Source organism: Lutra lutra, chromosome 3 (assembly GCF_902655055.1).
Source record: "Lutra lutra chromosome 3, mLutLut1.2, whole genome shotgun sequence".
NCBI classification, from domain to species: Eukaryota; Metazoa; Chordata; class Mammalia; order Carnivora; family Mustelidae; genus Lutra; species Lutra lutra.
In genome coordinates this window covers 59,978,195-59,998,271 of record NC_062280.1, presented here as the reverse complement: position 1 = coordinate 59,998,271, position 20,077 = coordinate 59,978,195, and the positions used below count along the sequence as shown (strand labels likewise).

General features: G+C 37.5%; 1 protein-coding gene across 2 annotated transcripts in view; it reads left to right on the top strand.

Moving 5' to 3' along the window:
• IFIH1 (interferon induced with helicase C domain 1) overlaps nucleotides 1–20,077 on the top strand; it is a 55,453-nt gene that overhangs the window by 1,539 nt on the left and 33,837 nt on the right. Inside the window, exons 2-4 of one of the 2 annotated variants that reach the window (XM_047721925.1) lie at nucleotides 6,272–6,440; nucleotides 7,936–8,043; nucleotides 10,745–10,891. In XM_047721925.1, coding sequence (XP_047577881.1) covers nucleotides 6,272–6,440; nucleotides 7,936–8,043; nucleotides 10,745–10,891 — 424 coding nt within the window. The remainder of the gene's footprint in view (nucleotides 1–6,271; nucleotides 6,441–7,935; nucleotides 8,044–10,744; nucleotides 10,892–20,077) is intronic. The other variant, XM_047721926.1, reaches the window with a different exon arrangement.

Sequence of the window (20,077 nt, the reverse complement as noted above, 5' to 3'; positions counted from 1 at the left end):
TAACCAAACCCATGAGTAAAAGTCAAAGGCTTTATCTAACATGCTATGATTCTGACTTTTTCTTTCCTCTCTCTCTCTTTCTTTCTTTCTTTTGGATTCATCAGTTGTTTTTGTCTGCATTGCAGAGTTCTGGACATTGGTCTCATGTTAGCCTGTGATGTAACTTTGTCTTTAGCAACTAAAGTTGATAGTCCTTTGTAGACTTGACAGCCATAGGGCCTGTCCAAAGACCCAAGCATGCATCTAATTTTGATGGCTGGTTTTCCCAACAAGTAAATTACTTTACACTGTTGTCTGTAACGTTTATGTAGTTTTGTGTATTGAGAACCAGCTAGAACGCATTATAGTAGTCCAGCTGGATATGACAAATGTGTACATCACTGTGGCAGAATCTTAATTTGGAAGACAGTATGCAGCCTTCAAGCCAGCTGGAGATGGAAGATGGCATTTCCAGCCACAGTAGCTGTTAGGAAGTCCAGAAGCAACAGAGTCCAGTAACACCACAAAGCTGTTTATGTTTGGTGGGTATGATGTCCCGATTGCCAGCGAAACAGCACTTCTCCTTATTTACTCTAAATACTTCTGCCTATCAGCATCACTTTTGTCTTGCCTTGCCTTGCCTTGCCTTGGATTGAATTTCCGCCAGCTAGATTTTATCCAAGTTCTTGATTCTGGCAAGCTTGGAGGCAGCTAGCAGTAATGCAAGGGATTTGACACAAAGAAGATGTAGAGTAAAAGGACATTTATGTACTGGGTAGCAGTTAAAGTCAAAGCAACCCAAACTCTCCCTCAAATTCATATTTCAAAAGAGGCTCTGAAAGATGGAGGAGCTATGCATTTGAAGCTTTCTGAGGCGGAGTAGTGTCTCTGTGACATTCTGGAATCATGTCTACATGTCGTTTTACATGTATCATCATCAAAGCTATCAAAGACAATGGAAAAATAAGCTATCGGAGACAGTGAGAAAGAAGCACTAGGTTTAGAAGAATCTGTATTGATCTGGGGGTCATTGATGAATATTTATCTCAAAACAGCAAAGTGTACTGGGGAAAAACATGAGAATTTGGAATGGGAAACCTGGTTTTGAGACCTATGTTTGTTTCTTACTCTGTGTGTTACTTTGGGTCAAGTTATTTAAGTTCCTTGATCCTAAATTTACCCATGAAAATGGACATAATATCTCCTCTCACTCATGGTACCTTAACGAATACAAATGAGAAATCATGTTTATGAAAAAGCTCTTTAAGGATTAATAATAATAAAGCGTTGTTTTGACATGATGACGATGATGACTTTTACCATCATTCACTTGGTTACAACTCCTTGTGAATTTAAAGTTTCAGAGATTTAGGTGAATCAACCAATTGAAACTAAGATCTGCTTAAAGCCCCTGCATTAAACTGGGATTCCAAGGAAAAACTATGTCTTTCATCTTTAGAAACCTAGCCAGGACTAGGTATAGAACTGGTACTTAATAAGTATTAACTGACTGATTGAATTTATTTCCCACAAGTTGTCTGGGATAAGGGATAAGAACACGTGATGTCATGGATTACCTTGCCAGGCATTTGGAAATGGATGGATGATGGACATAAGATCTCCAAATTTGCTTTTGGATATCCTAAAGTAATATTTGACTAAGAAGTCAGGACTTCTAAAAAATATTTTATTATAATTATTTTCTGTTTTCTAGCAGACATTTTCTACTTGGTCTGTCATTTTAGTTTATGGTTCTCATGTCCATCCCTGCAACCCCTGCCCTTCATACACCAGAGCCTCTGGAAATTATCCTAGATTTAGTTTTGTATCCAGCAACTACCCAAAGAAACTTATTTAATGGATTGACTATTCATTCATTCGGTTTAAATTTATGGAGTGACATCTTGTGGCAGATATCATGCCAGTGGTGAAAAGACTAGATAATAATGCTGATACTGTCTGTGCAGTCATGGAGCTTATGTTGTAGTGTTGATCGGTATTCATTCTTCTAATAAATAGTTAATGTCTAGTGTATGCAAGGCACTATTGTAAATACTGGAGAGTCGACAATAAATACCAGAATCACTTTACAGATCATTATAATATAATGATCCTTAATAGAAAGGGGCTGCCCCTGTACTGACCTGTTTTATTTTAGGCTGCTTCGTGACCTCTTGGCATTGAGATCCATTGACATCCATTGACTTAAACATCCATGAACTCTGGAAAAGAAGTGAACATATAGACATTTCCAGTGTCTTAATATCAGTCTGAGCAGATGAAGAGAGGTTCATGTTTCAGTCCCAGCCAGTTCAAAGCATTAAACATCCAGAGTCCAGGAAGACCCCATATGCCTTCAATTTACATGGGAGAACCAGAGATACTTTGTTAAGTCCAGCTAGAAACCAAGTCCAGTGGTCTTTATATGAAGCTAAAACATGAGTCAGTCTCTCCCAGCTCATTATATTGTCAGGTAAATTAGTATGTGTAAGAATTTTATTAGGAAGAAAAAGTACTAGTAAGAAGTTAGTTATGTCAATGTGATGATATGTATTCATTTAGAAACACATTAACTTTTCTTTAATGTTATTCCTTTTACATTTATTAGCTAGAATTCTTTTTTTATTAACATATAATGTATTATTTGTTTCAAGGGTACAGGTCTGTGAATCATCAGTCTTACACAACTCACAGCACTCACCATAGCACATACCCACCCCAATGTCCATCACCAAGCCACCCCATCCCTCCTGCTCCCCTTCCCTCCAGCACATTAACTTTTTATGGGGAACTAGTTTTTTTTAATCTCTTTTTAAATTTAAATTCAATTAACTAACATATAATGTATTATTGGTTTCAAATGTAGAGGTCAGTGATTCATCAGTCTTATATGACACCCAGTGCTCATTACATCACATGCCTTCCCTAATGTCCATCATCCAATTATCCCATCCCGCAACCCCCCTCCCCTCTAGCAACCCTCAGTTTATTTCTTATGATTTACAGTCTTCTCTTATGGTTTGTCTCCCTCTCTGATTTTGCCTTGTTTTATTTTTTCCCCCTTCCTATGGGGAACTTTTTATTTTATTTTATGGGGAACTATTTTATTTTATTAAAGATTTTATTAAGATTTTATTTATTTATTTGACAGAGAGAGAGACAGCAAGAGAGGGAATACAAGCAGAGAGAGTGGGAGAGGGAGAAGTAGGCTTCCTGCCAAGCAGGGAGCCTGATGCAGGGCTTGATCCCAGGAGCCTGGGATCATGACCTGAGCCAAAGGCAGACACTTAAAGATTGAGCCACCCAGGCACCTGAGGAACCAGCTTTTAAAAATTCTTTGTTTTTAACTTAAGTTTTGCTTCCTGATTTACTGGTATGAGAGCTGAGCTCTGCTGTGTTAAAAAAAAAAATCACCATTATATTTAAATTGTTATCTAAGATTTTTATGAAGGAGAGAAAACATTTTTATCAAACAATTTTGTCAGCAAGCCAGTGCCTAGTGGAAATATCATTGATTTCTGTTGGAAAGAAAAAACATAGATCAAATAATTTAGAATGTGAAAGCATGTAATTGTATTACCAACCAATTCATATTTATTTTATATCCTATAAATTAGTTAAAAATGTATCATAGATATTTTATATTTAGAGAAAATGCTCAGTGGCGGGGGAGCATAAGAATCATTACATGTCCTGTTGAAGTCTTAAGTCTAAGTACTCACCTCTCAAGAATTTCCATAATCAAGTTTAATGTTGGGATCTAATGTCTCTAGTATGTTTTAGAAGAACAGATTAAGTAAAAAATATATATATGTATTTACATATTATATATATATATATATATATATATATATATATATATGGCTGTTTCAAAGGGAGCTGATGCTACTTTCTAACACCCAAACTCAGAAGACTTCTTTAAAAATTCAGAATCTTGATGAAGCTGCTAAAATTGTATAGGTGTTACATGTAGTTCCACTGTTCAAATAATAAAAATATTCATAGGAAATAATGACATAATGATCCTCAACTGCCTGAACTCAATAAGGACAAAGCAAGCTTGACAAATGTAATTCTATAGTTAAAATCAACTTAACTAATTAATAGTGGAAGAAGATTTAGTGCCAATAATATAATTAGGTTTTTAATGAGAGTATTCATTACAGTGTCCCACTCTTTTTAGAGAAATGCTTTCTGATTACTGCTGTCAGATGGATTTAAAGGTGATTAAAGAGTGAGGTAATTAAAAATAGGAATGGTTGAGTTAAAAGAAGGTGCTCAAACCAGTCTTACTAAAACATCTTTAGCAACTATGGTTTAAGTTAGCAGATAATAATAAAGATGTTACAAACACCAGAGAAGACAAAAAGTTTCCATTAGGAGATTAATGAAGTTAGACAAAAGGTGAGAAATCAGCAAGAATCTGCTTAGGAAAAGCTGTGAGGGAGATGGACTGAAATCACCTAAATTTTATTAAGTCCAGTAGTCATCTTACCCACTTCTTGTCAGAAAATGCTTAAAATTGGAGACAATTAGTAGCTATAATTATAGCTCAGGAAGGCAGTATTTGGCCTCTGAAGTCAGTTGCCTGGGATGAAATTCTACCTCTGCTCTTTACTAGCTTTGTGGCTTCAGGGAGGTAACTGGAATTCTCTGTGTGTTGGATTTCTGGTCTGAAAAGTGGGTTAATATTGGTTCCTTCTTCGGGGTTTCTGGTTTAATAGGTGCAAAGCCTTTATAATAACATCACTAAGTATTATCTAGTAAGACAAATGTACCCGCTGGGTAGAAATCATGCTGCATCTTCTGTACTAAGTATTGTCCATTGGTGAAGTGTTTATAAAGGTTGATGCTTTCTTCAGTCATCCATAATAATAACTAACACTAAATTTGTGTCAGGCACTGTTCCAAAAATGCAAGCAAATATCTGAAACTAAAAAGTTATAGGATATATTTATAGGACTAGAAAATACACAAATTTAATAGGAAACAATTGATCTAGCTAGTCAACCCAGATTATACATGTAGGAGGTGGACAAATGTTCAGAAGGACCTTTGAGAGCAAGTAAGTTTGCATTTCTCATCTAAGCTGCTGATTAGAATCGTGAGATCCTTAAAAATTCTGGCTTCCTAACACAGACAAAATAAGTCAGAATCTTTGGGGGTAGATCCCAGACATCAGTGTTTTTAAAGCTCCCCGGGTGTGCCTAATGTGCAGGTGGTGGGGAGCCCCGAAATTTCTTTTCATTTGCCCCATTCTGCACATGCAGAAGCTGAGGCCCAGAAGGATGAAGACTTTCTTCAAGACACAGCAGGTTGATGATACCCTGTCTAATTTCTTTCTGGTCTAAATGTGGCTTGTATTAGTTTTTTCTCCAAATGTTTGGTGCTGAATTAAGTACTGGGAAATGCACTGTGATAATGATTACACAAATGATCCACATTTGCTAGTTTAATCTAAAAGAGAAATCAAAGGAAGACTAAAAGTTGTAATGAATAGTATAGAAATAATTCTGCCCTATACTTTAAGTTAGGAATATATGTAGAAATAAATTTGCCTCATAATCTTAAATAAACACAAATTTAACAGGGTGCCTGGGTGGCTCAATGGGTTAAAGCCTCTGCCTTCCGCTCAGGTCATGATCCCAGGGTCCTGGGATCTCTGCTCGGCGGGGAGCCTCCTTCCCCACCCCTCTCTCTGCCTGCCTCTCTGCCTACTTGTGATCTCTGTCAAATAAATAAATAAAATCTTTTTAAAAAACCCCACAGATTTAAGAAAATATTATAGTCATTAATACATATTGCAAATACTAAGTAAACAAGAATATAAATCTTGTGATAGTAATTACTTCATAGTACTGATAGTCAAGAAAGAGGAGTCAGGTAAGAAATATTCGGCTTCTTATTTATAGACTCACTGGGTTAAAAGAAATAGCAAGTCTAGATATATGGAAAGCAAGTTAGGCAAATAGACATCACAGAACTAGAAATGAAAGTCTCTTGCCCCTGTTATTCAGAATGGCCAAGGCAGAACATTGACTTCCTAAGTGTCAGTTTTGAATGTCTTGGTAGCTTTAAAAAATGGTGCCTATTTAAAAGGGGGCTTGGCCCAGAGATTTGCTCTCTGCTACAATCCAGAATTGTTATGACATTGTTCTGTTCTTTAGTGTTTGGATATAAGCCTTTACCAATACTTACACTTAATTGCTCATTTTTTTTTAAAGGCTAGTTCCTGTTTAAAATTGTTCAGAAGATGTATGATCTTTTTAATTCTGCTTTTCTCTTAAAACAGATTTCTGCTGCAGAAAACAATGGAAATGAATCAGGTGTAAGAGAGCTACTGAAAAGGATCGTGCAGAAAGAAAATTGGTTTTCTGCATTTCTGGCTGCTCTGAGTGAAACGGAAAACCATGCCCTTGTCCAAGAGCTAACGGGCACCCCTGATTTTGAAAGCAATGCAGGTATATCTAATTCTACTATAAAAGAGTTTGTACCTTTTCCTTAGTGATTGAGAGTTTAATGAAGCCTGTAGACACAATGCCAAACACTACGATATTTAGAATCAAAGTTTCAAAATTGGAAGCGATTTGAGAAATCATCTATTTTTTTTTCTCCCCTTTAAAAACAAGGAAACTGCTGCATGGGGAAAGATTAACTTACCAAAGGTCATATATAAAACTCAGCAAACTAGGCTATTGCCAGCTTTATATACTTATATATTGGCAGCTGACCCCTAATCTAACATTCTTTCCACTACTTCTCTTATATTGAAAACAAGATGATTACCTAAAGTTTTTATTAAAATAATTTATATACTGATTAAATAACCAATAAGTTGGAAGAAAATATTTTAGTGGTTATCATAACTGTGCTGCTAATCTTCTGGTTGTTTATATCAATTTTTAAGGAATTTATTAAACATTTGATAAAAGGTCTGTGATTACCAACATATCTCAATATTACTTCCTGTGAGGTTTTTTTTTTTTTTTGGTCCTTCAATTATAATAATAAAAGTAACATTCTAGAGCCCTTTCACATATATTTCTAAATCTAATACAAACTTATTTTTCTTTTCAAGGTATGTATCTTATGTTTTCAAAAATCTCTTATGTAAGACAAATTGAAAGTTAATTGGTAATAAAATGATTTAAATACTTTACAATCAATTTAATCCTACTTCTCTTCTCCTCTTTATCCAGTCATCCATCATTCATTCAATGGGCAACATGTGATGAGTGCCACACATTCTGTTGCAAATACTGCAGATACGGGCTTAAAGGAGACACACAAAGTCCCTATGGCCACATAGGGCCTTTCTAATGGAATAAGACAACCAGTAAACACATTTCTGAGTTGCTTGTACAAAGTAAAAATTTACTAAATTATTAAAATAATTTAATAATTTTATTATTTATTTTTAATTTATTATTATTTTTATTATTTTTTATTCTTTATTATCTATGAAATAGGTTAATTTTGCCCAGTAGTTAGAAATACACACACACACACACACATCTGTGTATATATCTATATCTATATCTATATATGCATATACACAGAAACAGACAGACACACACTCTCTTAATGAGTTCGTTCCCTTTCAGGACCTCATGGAGCCATATCCACCCATGACAGACATTTAAGAGCTTACATTTCAAAGAAAAAATGGTTGCAGTCTAGATTTTTTTTGTTGTTCCCTGGGAAATTTTGGTCTCAGTGTAACAAGGGACATTAGAAAGGTGGCCTTTCAGGTCACAAGACCTTGTCATATATGTCCCTCAAATTCGATGGTACCTACCCATTTTACAGTTATGTAAACTGGCATACTTGTTTAGGATGGAGTCTAGAAGATCTGCTCCAAAGTGTCTTCTAGAGTCTCCTGACATAGACAACATGTCTGTCCAAATTTATTTCTATAATATACATATTTTGAAGATTTTTATTCATTTATTTGAGAGAGAAAGAAAGAGCAAGTCAGGGGAGGGACAAGAGGACTCCAGGGTGAACAAAGATCCCAGAACCTGAGTGGAAACCGAGAGGAGCTCAACCCACTGAGCCACCCAGGCACCCCTCTTTCTTTCTTTCTTTCTTTTTTTTTTTTAAGATTTTATTTATTTATTTGACAGACAGACATCACAAGTAGGCAGAGAGGCAGGCAGAGAGAGAGGAGGAAGCAGGCTCCCTGCTGAGCAGAGAGCCCAATGTGGGGCTCAATCCCAGGACCCTGAGATCATGACCTGAGCTGAAGGCAGAGGCTCAACCTACTGAGCCATCCAGATGCCCCCAGGTGCCCCTCTTTCTAAAATATTTTTCAGGTCCTCTTCACAAGATGCTTTTTAGAAGTTTTGTTTGTTTGTTTATTTTAGTAGCTCTATGCCCAGCATGGAGTCCATTGCAGGGCTCCAAATCAGCACCCTGAGATCAAGACCTGCGCCAAACTTGAGAGTCAGACACTTAGCCGACTGAGCCATGAAGGCGACTCTAGAAGTTTAATGTAATTTTAAGAATTACAATACTTTGAACAAGAGCAATGTACGTAGAGGAAACATAGTAAATCCCAGGTAATACCTACATTATGACGCACCTCATCACATACATCTAGTTCTCTCATGCTTTCCTCTTCACTTTCTTTATGTATGCCATAAATTTGTGTTATTATTAGGTCTTTATGTGTCTGCTTCTGAATGGCTTAGGAACTAGTTTATCCACATTTTCCCAGCCCACACACATACCCTATCTGGCCAAGGACAAGCACTTTATAAAAGGGGAAAAGGCCTTGTGGAAAGAAACAAAGGGGAAACCAATTATCCACCCCCCTCTCTGGTCCCTTAGCAGAGGCCTCTCATGGTTGGGACTTCTCCCTCCTTCTACCAAAGGGAGTGAAGGTGAGTATTGACCCAGATATGAGGGCTTCTGTGACGGCAGGGAAGAGTGGAAAGGGATCTCTGAGCTTCCTCGGAGGATTGGAAGGAAAGCTCCAATCCACCCCTACCTGCAGGCAGGTTGCTCCTGACCTACTCACTCCAAAAAGTAGGACTTATTTTTTCATTTCCTCAGAAAATCCAATCAGAGGGATTGGGATTTAAATTTTGTTCCTGAACTGTGCCTCTTTTTATGGGAATCTAAGCATTTCTTCTGGTCTGGTAAGTCTTCATGACCAGAATAAAGTTCACTGATTATTCTCGTGCTTAGGAGTTACAATGGACTAAATTGTGTTTCCCCTAAATTCATATGTTGAAGCCCTAATCCTTAATGTGACTATGTCTGAGGGATAGGGCCTCCAGCGAGGTAATTAAGGCGAAATGAGGTCAGAAGGGCAAGCCCTAATCTGATAAGACTGTGGCTTATAAGAAGAGGAAGAGATCTCTGTCTCTCTCTTCACCATATGAGGACACAGTGAGAAGGTGGCCTTCTGCACCCTAGGAGAGAGCTCTTAACAGACACCAATCCTGCCGACACCTTGATCTGGAACTTCCACTCTCCACCACTATGGGAAAACAAAATTCTCTTGCTTGAGTTACTCCATCTCCGCTATTTTGTTGTGGCCTGAACTAACAGAGACAGAAGCTTGGGCTCCAGATCCTGATGCTTATTGAATCCTGGCTCTTTTACTTCCCTGCATGTGTGGCTTGGAGCAGGTATTTGCCTTCTCTGTGCCTTAGTTCACTCCTCTGTGAAGTGGGGAAAAATAATATTACCTATTACCTAGGGCTATTTGGAGGATTAAATGATTCAACATTTCCATAGCACTTAAATGATAAGTACAAAATAAATGGACGATTTGGATTACAAACCCCAAACATACCTAATGTGTACCTGCAAACACTGTCAGGTCGTCTTGCCGAAAAACAGAGTCCAAAGTCACAACAGTTTTCTTCAGGAAATTCTCCATACACAGGACATACTTTCCCTTTATCCTTTAAGATGGGTTCATCCACAATGATACTTTAAGAAACTTTATTTATGGAATCAGTCTTCTCTGATAGATTATAGCTTCAGGAGGCCAGAAACTCTTGCTTTTCTTTGTAACTCACATAGCCCCTTAAGAAAACATTCGATACATGTTAGTTGAAGGAAGGAAGGCTGATGGGAGAAATGGAGGGAAAGGGAAGGGAAGGACACAGAATATTTTATTGAATCCCTAAAAAATCTCCAGATATTCAAAATACATGAATTTAGGCTGACATTAAAGCATATGTACATCTCATGTAGAACGCGCAGCAAGGGAACAAAATGGCAAGAGCACAAGCTAAAGAAAAACCACTGCCAAATTTGCATTTTCATAATTCTGTCTTAAATATAACTTTGTGTCACTAAATTAGTGTCTTACTTCCTACCAGTAATGGTCAGATAGGAAATCATCAGACTGTTTTAGTGATTACCGTGATTTAGTGATTACATCTCATGATGTCTTTTTAGATAAAATTTAATCATTACAAAAGAATTACTCACTGTATCCCTATTAAAAATAGAAATACCATATCATAACAAAAAATACGTTCCTAGCATTTCAAAATGTCAAAGTACAAAAGTATATCCAGGCAAATTTCTACTGGGAACCTCCACTTGGTTTTCAAAATGACAATAGCTTTTTATATTGCATTGAACGATTTACATTCTGTTGCGAATTTCAGAGTATTTCGATATACTCAGGTAAATGTCTATGAGGAACTCCTGTTTTATTTTCAGAATAGCAATTGCCATGAAGCAGACTCTACACGAGCTTGCACTGACTCCTGTTTACCTTCTGATGCTTCATTCACAGAGACTGAGAATTTATCACAAGAAAGTGGCCCTGACGTTCAAGAGGCAGTTGTTTTAGCCACAGGTCAGCCAAGTCCCGAGGGAGCGGGCTGGGACGAGGAGAATGATTCACTGGAATTGTCTTTGGTGGATTCTTCTGTTGTCTCAGGTATTTGGAACCTGCACATCGTTTCCATATTTTGCTAATTACCTCTTCCTGAAGAATCAGTTGGTGCATTGATGATGTCGGGTTCTGTGAAACACAGGGAGAAAAAATTGGGCCTTGGGGTTTTGTGAGCATTCTTATTAAAATCTTATTTCTAGAAACGTTTAAATGAAAAGAATTCTTTGTGGCTAAAAATGTTTCAAAATGGGTGCAATATTAGTATGTTATGAATAAGAACACATTTGGTTCTAATTTTACTGTAGGAGAAGCTATCCATGGTCTTTGTGATGTGATAAGTATTATAATCATACCCTATATTTCATAGTTTTCAAAGTACTTTCAAATATATAAATTAGTTTGATTCATCCCAACCTCCAAGAATTAAAAAGGCCATTCATTATCTTTTTTCTTTATTTTATAGATTGGGATGTCTCAGAGAGGTTCAGCTGGGTTGTAGAGACCAAACACAAGGCTGTAGAAAGGAAGATGACAGGTGCTAAACGGGGGTTGGCTTGATTTACAGTAACTAATTGGTGAGAGAACTCTTTTCCACCATGACCACCTTTTTTGATATGAAATATTCCGGAATGATCAAACTAATTTAATTACATTCCCCTCTCTAATTTGCTCATGATAGAAAAAATCCTCTCTTCCTCTCTTCCCACCAAAGGGCCACATTCTATTTTCACAAGAAATAGTCATTTAAAAGAAAAAAAAAATTTAAATATTTGTGCTGTGTGGTAAATGTTTAAGAAGTAACTCTCCGGGGAAAAGAGAAGTCGTGAGCTGTAGTATTTGCCAATCTTCACGATGGAAATGCTTGCCCTGAAGCTGATGTCAAACCTCCAACCTCACGTCCCTGGGTCGGAAAGAGAGAAGCACCAGCTCACCATCCTGTTAGCATTTCCGCTAGCAGATACAGTAAACATTAACAGCTTCAATGCCATAGAGAACAGGGACATCCAGAAACACAATCAGGAAGTGATGAGTTTAAGTATTCATTACCTTTGCTTTCATGTAATTTATTTAACTGTAAATCTATATAATTTAATTTTTAAAATGGCTGTGTTTAACAACCTGCTCACAAATTCCTGAAAATTTAACGATTGGCTTTGGTGAGCCGATATAAGCAGACACCATCACACCACTGCAAAGTTTCCTACTTTCTTCCCTCTCTCTCTCTTTTTAAGTATTCTGCCTCCAATGTGGGGCTTGAACTCACAACCCTGAGATCAAGAGTTGCATGCTCCACTGACTGAGCCATCCAGATGTTTCCAAAGTTTCCTATTTTCTACTCAGAAAAGTAGTGTAACTGCGTTGCAGGAAATTTGGAAACCATGAAAACATACAAAGAAAAAGTCACCCATCCTCCCACAATGTGGATATATTACTTTTAAGATTTGGGTATCTATCTTTCCGATCTTTTTATATAGTGGATGTTTATATATAATAGCATTTCTCCTGTGTTTGTTAGATATTCTTCTATAGCATGGTTTTTAATGGGTTCATAATAGTCATGTCCATTGGATGCTTTATAATTAATAAGTCAATTGTTAAATAATTAAGATGTTAAAAATTTTCTACATTGTGAATAACTCCCTTCATATCTATGTTTCAATATAATTCTTGAAAACCTATTACATAATTGGAACTTCTGGATCAAATGATGTTTACCATCTTAAGACATTTGAGACTTAATGTCAAATTTCACTCCAGGAACTTGTACCAATTTAGGCGTCCTGTAGTATAAGAGAGTGTTTATTGCCTTGAAATCTCTTCTGCAAAAACAGTTATTTCTACAATATATCATTATTTTCAAACCTTGCCAATTTGGTATTTTGCTACTTGAATTTGAATTTTTTGATTTCTAGTGGAAAACCTTTTTGTAAGTTTATTCTTTTTGTTGTTGTCACTAATTGCCTCTCTGTTTTCCTACTAGGGTGTTTATATTCTTTTTGCTGATTTGTGTGATCACAAATCTATCTAAATGTATAGGATAGCAATCCTTTGTCATAAATAGTACCAATATGTTTTACAGTTTGCCCACTATTCAAGCTTGTGCCTCGTTTACTTTTTTTTTTTTTTTTAAAACGCAACGCTTCTGCTGCTTTGCTGGGTAAATGAATCATCCGGAGGAGTGGGTTTTACTGAAATGCACTCTGATTCTGTAGGTCCTCTGTGGAGCCTGAGATTCTGCCTTTTTCACACTCTCCCTAGTGACACTGTATCACTGGCCTGGACCACACGTTAGTGAATCTTAATATATGGAATAGCAAAAACCTAAATTCCAGAGGAATTTTTTTTTCCACTTGAGCAGCTGCACTATCCTTCAGAAATCATGATCTTATAGGAATGCCAAAATCACTCTCTGAATGTGGATTTATCACATTTTAATAAACTTCCTTGATAGGATACCTGACATCCCTGTGGGTTACTGGCTGTTTTCTAAATCCACACTAGAAAGAATCGAAGACGGGACTGAGGCTGGCAAGTGATCCTGTATCTTGAATGAGGGTTTTTCATCAAAGGTTGCCAGCAACACATCTTGTCAGCCTGTAGCTTATGTATCTACCGAGGATTCTGAGTCTTAAAGTGAACAAAATTAAAGGCAAAACTTTAAAAATGTTCTGTTTTCTTACTAGTTAGTGTAAAACTTAAGAGTTGCGTATTGTGAAAAGAAAATCTGGATCTTAATAATAGCCTTAGAGAACAGAAAGGGTTTTTGTGTTGTTTTCTTGCTGTGTTCCCTCTCTCCTTCTCATTTGCTCTCTGTTCCTTTTGATTCTTTCATTTAAAAACAAATATTTATTTAACTCCTGCATGCCAGACATGTACTGTTCAGTATTCAGTTCTGCCAATACAGTGGGGGAACATAACAGAGGTGACTTCTTGCTCCCCTGGAGCTCTCAACTGAAGGGCCTGTCAGTCAAAGAGTATTCACTGTATAGTCACAGGAAGTGCTAGTAACAGTCATACAGTAAATGCAAGTACAGCTACTAAAACATATACTAGTCTGAGAACATGCAGAAGTATATAATACACTGTCCAGTGATAGGAGGACCCCACCCAATTCACAGACTTGAACGACCTTCTGGTCTACAGGATCCTCATGATGTCTGGACTTCGCCGTGGACTTGAGAGCCATATAGTCCAATCCATTCTGGTCCTTCTCAGCACAATAGCAAAGGGTAACTTACTTAGGAGAATGTAGTTCCTTTGCCTTAGGTCTTAGACACCACAGTTCATAGATGCTATGGATCATTGCAAGTGTTGGTCTATTTTCTTATTGCTCTCCAGAACTAAGAATTACAGGTATAAATAACTTGTAAATTACCATTAGCCCAAGAGAGTTACTGGTGTCCTTTTTTTAAAAAAAAATATTTTATTTATGTATTTGACAGATAGAGATCACAAGTAGGCAGAGAGGCAGGCAGAGGGAGAGGGGGAAGCAGGCTCCCTGCTGAGCAGAGAGTCCGATGCGGGGCTCAATCCCGGGACCCTGAGACCATGACCTGAGCCGAAAGCAGAGGCTTTAACCCACTGAGCCACCCAGGCGCCCCACTGGTGTCCTTTTGATTAAAGGTTTTATTGCAAAATTTACTGTAGAAGGATTTTGCCTCTACGGGCATCCTTTCATAGAATTAGCAGTCAAAATAAAGGGGAAAATATCCCATAGTCTGTAACACGCATTTGCATAATTTTTGTTTTGTATATCTCACCGGTATTGATAATATATAATCTTTATTTTTAATTTTAATATATAGGGTTAAGATTTCACATACAGCTTAAATATAGCCAATGCTACCAAAGTAGTATTGAAAGAAACTTACTTCTTAAGCTGCACACATTCTATAAATATGAATTTTCATATGCAGAAAGAAAAAAATGTGACTCGAATTATTTCTAATTTTAAATTGACTCCTCTAATTTTTATTTCTGAACCAGTTTCTAAAATATTTTTTTCAGTGCATAATAGTCTTGGTGCATACAAATGATAATTATTTATAGTTTCAATCAAATCCTTATGTATTGTTTTTCTGTCCTTTTGACTCCTTAACACACCTGGTGGGTAAGATATACTACGACTAGTAACAGTAGCCTGCCCTGAAACCAGTTTTAATCCCATTTCTCCTTCACCCTTGGGGTGATATATCAGGATTCCCTAGTAGGCGGCTCTGGAGAGTGCTTTTGTCATGCCTCCACACTGGGGACTGGCATGTTCTTCCTTCCTCCTTCCAAATGCTTCCCATTAAAAAGTTGTTAATAATGAAGATGGCACCAATTTTTAAAACTTGCCTTCTTCTAAGTTAACACAATAATTTCTAAAGGATGTTTGAATAGTTGTTAGACTGTTAGTAGAATTTTGATGCTGGATGTCATAGTTCTGCTTCCTAAAGTCACTGGTCATCTCTTATAACAAGAAAATATTGGAAATCTGTGCTGTTTCTCTCTAGACCACACCACCCTAGAAAACATCAGAGGGACACAAAAGCCACATTCATTTTCTTCTGCTGAAAATATTTTAATTTTAGCAAATACAAGGTATCTGGATCATTTTAATTCCCTAGGCTTACAGTAGAATTGATGGTACAATCATTTTATATTTAATAATCTGTTATTCTTGCTTTCTCAAAAACAAGTATTTTACATCGACTTTTACATTACACCATTTTAGGAATTAATGCCCTGTAATAAAATAAAAGCAAAGCAAATGAGATTCAAAACAAGATAAAGTTTTTATTTGCAATGAACTTACTTTGATGCAGAGTTTCACATAAAATCTCCCAGACTTCTTTTATCGGTCTGTTAGATCTTCGGGTTATGAAACGAGACGGTGCAAGTACCCGAGATTGGCCAGCAGAGGGCGCTTTTACATTATAAAGAGAATGGAATTCACTGTTCCAGGGTGGAAGATTATAATGTAACTGTAGAGTGTGCCATGTGTGAATATACAGTGCGCATGACTGTGAATGCATGTGTATATTTTGATTTATATATTCGTTCACGTGAAGATTTTAAAATTCCACCCCAGCTAATGAGCTTACCAACCTGCTTGTTTTCAGACTTTAATACCTTCTTTTTCATATTCCCCCATATGTTCCACTCCTTAGGTTTATCCGGTGACATTATGCTTTGGAATATATTGTGGATATATTTTGCATAGATCATGTTCTGTAGGAGGGGTTTAAAAATTGACCTTTATGAAACAGCCTCCTTCTCCCTGGCCCAATCTGTTATAGCACTTTTTTTGTTGTTGTTTTGTTTTGCCTTTTTATAGACCAAAGTCCAATCTTAGATTTGGTCTATACTAATTTCTGTAAAAATGCCACAAAATTTATCCTTGCACTTGAGGACCAGAATAATGTTTTATAGCACCAGCCTCTAGAAATTTAGAGATTTTTAGAATCTCTAGAAAAAAAAATTCCATATAGCACTTGAGACCTTAGTGGAAAAGATAATTGATATAGCAGCATATAAGACTGTGTCAGAATTACCCACACTATTACAGGATTGGTTTCACTACAGGTAGCTATCCTTTATTTCCGTATTTTGCTAAATTTAGTTACATCAATTATTGGGAACTAGAAATACTACTGAGGCAATCCAAAAGGAAAATATTAATTTGAGCTGAAAAAAGAAAAAGAGAGAGAGAGAGACGGCCAGAGAGAGATAAGCTGCTGTCCCTGCTGATGTCAGTGTCGGCTAACGGTTAATATAGGTTTGTATTTTATTTGAAATTTCCCTGGAGCCATCTAGGTTAGTTATATGACTCCCAATTGCTTACTAGTTCTATGAGGGTTATTGTTCATCTCTCAGGATGGAGGACATAGGTATTTTGATGGGAAGCATCTCCCCAGTGTGCAGTTAAGACGTGCTGGATTTATTTTCATGACATCCTTTTACGGCTACAAACGTCAAGCGTTTTTCTTTTCCCTTTTTTTTTTTTTTTTTTTTAAGCACCATTTTAACAAAGGCGACAATTTTAACTTTAATTTGATGCTTAGGACTTACCTTCTCTATTTTGGCACGTGAATGAGGACTAGAAGCCAGAGAGTGAGTTGGTTGGGTCTTATTATTGAGAGAACCAAGTACCAGCGTGTTGTCCTCACCCTCAAGGAGTTTGTAACCCAGTTCCAGAAAACAAGTTCCAGGCCCCCAGAGGAAAACAGTTATCTATCCAGAGTGGAGGAGAATGTGTTAAAGGATTAAGGAGGGTAGACTTGGGAAGGAAGACATAAAGACAGCCTCCCTAAGGAGGAATTGGATACATCCGTCCTGTGTTGGATCTGTGCACAGAGGTGGTAGGCAGCATTTCAGACCACATGGGCACTACGAGCAAGGGTGTAGGTGTAGGAAGATTCAAAATACGTTTAGGGTCGGGGGTGTCATTGAGGGGGGCTCTCCATGTGTGGGAGCAGGGCTTTTAAGGAAAGTCTCTGTACTTCTGTTCAACTTTACTGTGAACCTAAAACTGCTCTGAAAAATAAAGTCCCTACAAGATGGACCCAACAGTAATAAACACATCAAAATCCAACTGTAGTAAACACAGCAAAATTATACAAAAGTGCAGGGCAGCAGTTTGATCAGAGGGGACAATTGATGGGGGAGGGTAGTAAGAAAGACTTCCCAGATCAATGAGAGTTAATGGGCTTCTCTATGGCTTTTACAAGTGATTTCCCTAAAGGGAAAAAAATACTCTTAACAATTCTGAAATACTAGCACAGTGCGCGCTGGTCATTTCATATGATGTTTCTAGGAGAGTCCTTCATGGGGGGACTGCGTGCCCTGGGCAGCCGGAGCCGGCTGCCACTAGCTTGCCAGAGCCAGACGCACCCATCTCTTCCCAGCTCCACTCTGTGACGTCATGCTGGTAGCTTGAAATCAGCCCTGGCAGGAATATTTACACCGTGGACATTAGCAGACACTTTGAAATCATGGTTTGTTTGTTTTGTTTTGTTTTGTTTTGTTTTACCTCAAGGAGCTGACCGTTGAGTATTTACCAGAACACCCTAAAATGTGTCTCTCCCCATACTCTCCTCAGACTTACTTAAGCCTGCTTAACTTGAATAGCTCTTCCAGAGGGGGTGGTTACCAGCCAAAGAAGTTTCCAATTCATCTTCTATCTTGCCGTCCCTAAATCTTGTCACTGCCAAGACTCACTTCCCAGTGGTCATTGGGCTTTTCCCTCATAGCTGATTCACTCTGGGACTTTTGGCCCCCTTGTATTCCAATAACTGTCTTTACAGAGGGAGATCCAAGTCCAAAGGCTAAAGGGTATACATGATACAATTTAAGCCAACACTATTACTTACACACAATTCAAATTTAATTCTGACTGAAACATTTCAGCGGTATAAATTCTATAAACAGGAGCAAGGAGCTCCATGGATAGCCATGTGGGCCTGTGGCTCTAGGAGAGTTTTTTCTCTTTGGGGAACTCATTTCCTAGAAGCTTGGATCCAGGAGAGAATATGCAAGGTGGGTGGAGGTGGCTTCTCTCCATTCTGCGGGAACACATGTTCCCTGGCACGGAGAACAGAATCTGACAGACCAAAATGTGAGCGTGTGTGTGTGTGCGCGCGCACACGCACAAATCCATATACATAGAGCTGAAAATAAAAGTCATCTATTTCCTCTCAAAAAAGATTAAGGATAAGTTATTTCAAAAGAAAAGGAGTGTTTGAGTGTTAGGATACTTTGCATTTTAGAAAAAAAAAAAGACAAGAGGTCTTAGCAATGTGTCTGATCCAATTATAGGAGCCCACAGAAAAGCACAGAAAGATTCAAAGGAACCCACAGTCCAGAATAACTTTATTGGTGGTCTTGAAGAGCTTGGCTAGTATATCTCAATGAGACATTAGAGGAGGAGGGGAAAGGAAAGAGGGTGATAAAGATGTGTCTTAGTCCCAAATGTACGCATCACAAAAAGCCTGCTTTTTCCATATGGACAATACCCAACTGTTGTTCATTTTTATGTTATCAATAAGAGCTATTGAAAAAGACAGGACCCTAAGAAAGAAAGGAAGGAAGGGAGGAAGGGTATTATTAGTAGTATGAAAGCAGGCACACCTAGGAAGCCCGTGCAGTCTCTGTGGGAGTGCCCGTGAGTGCACATGTGTTCGGATCTTCGGCATTGTGGGCTGTGGGGATTATGAAGCCAGGCAAAGGGGAATGGCTAAATAGGTGAAGCTAACACGCATCCCAAGGTCAGAGCAAGAATAAACATGAAAGGACGGTGGCAGGTGAAATCAGACTATTTGCAGACCTGGTAAGCACTACCTCTCAGGTGAATGAGATCTGCAGGTGCCCTTCTTCTTTCTCAATGTGCATAGAGGCCCCAGCCCTTTGCACTGCTTCCTGCTCGAATGCAAAACCACTTTTCAGCAAAGAGAATGTATGACAGTCCGAGGCAAAGGGTGAAAAAGGAGAAATATTCTGTAGAGTGAAAAATGCATGCAGGTGGAAATAAGGGGGTACAGTACCTGGCAGGGATAGAAAGAAGTAAGAACCAATTTGTATCTTACCTAACGAAGCTTAGCCCTTAGGTTGAAAAAACAATGTACTTACCAACTAATTGTTATAATAGCGTTTTCCAGCAGAGGGCATACTTTACATTGCAATAGATCTAAAAAGGCCTTCAACCAAGAGGTTTTTTTTCATTTGAATTTTTTTAACTTCAATATTTTTGGTTTCTGAATGGTTTAAAAATAATTTTAAAGTATTTAAAGTCTAGAGGATGTTAAATGTGAAATTTCTCAGATTCCAGTTAATATTTCTGCCTTATTAGTAAAATATTCAAGTTGTGATTGCAAAATGAGGCATTTTTTTCCGTGGCTTATGGACTGGTCTTAGACACTATCACTGCATACAGAGCTGTTCTTTTTTTGTGCTGTTTACAAAATTATTACAGAAAATCCTATCTTTTAATTGGATGAGTATCATTTTCTTTCATTCCAAGAGAGTTTGATATACATAACTGCTTTTTTTTTTTTAGCAGTTAGAAATTACCAGCATTTCTAATCTGTTTTGTATCCAGCTTTGATATTTTCCCTAGAGGAAATGACACCTATATAAAAGTTAACTAAACTTATTATATAATATAACTCCAATATTCAAAGCCTGTTTAAGTAGCAACTTCATGAGAATTTAAGATTTGTTTCTCTTCATGATTCATTTCCTTTATCTAAG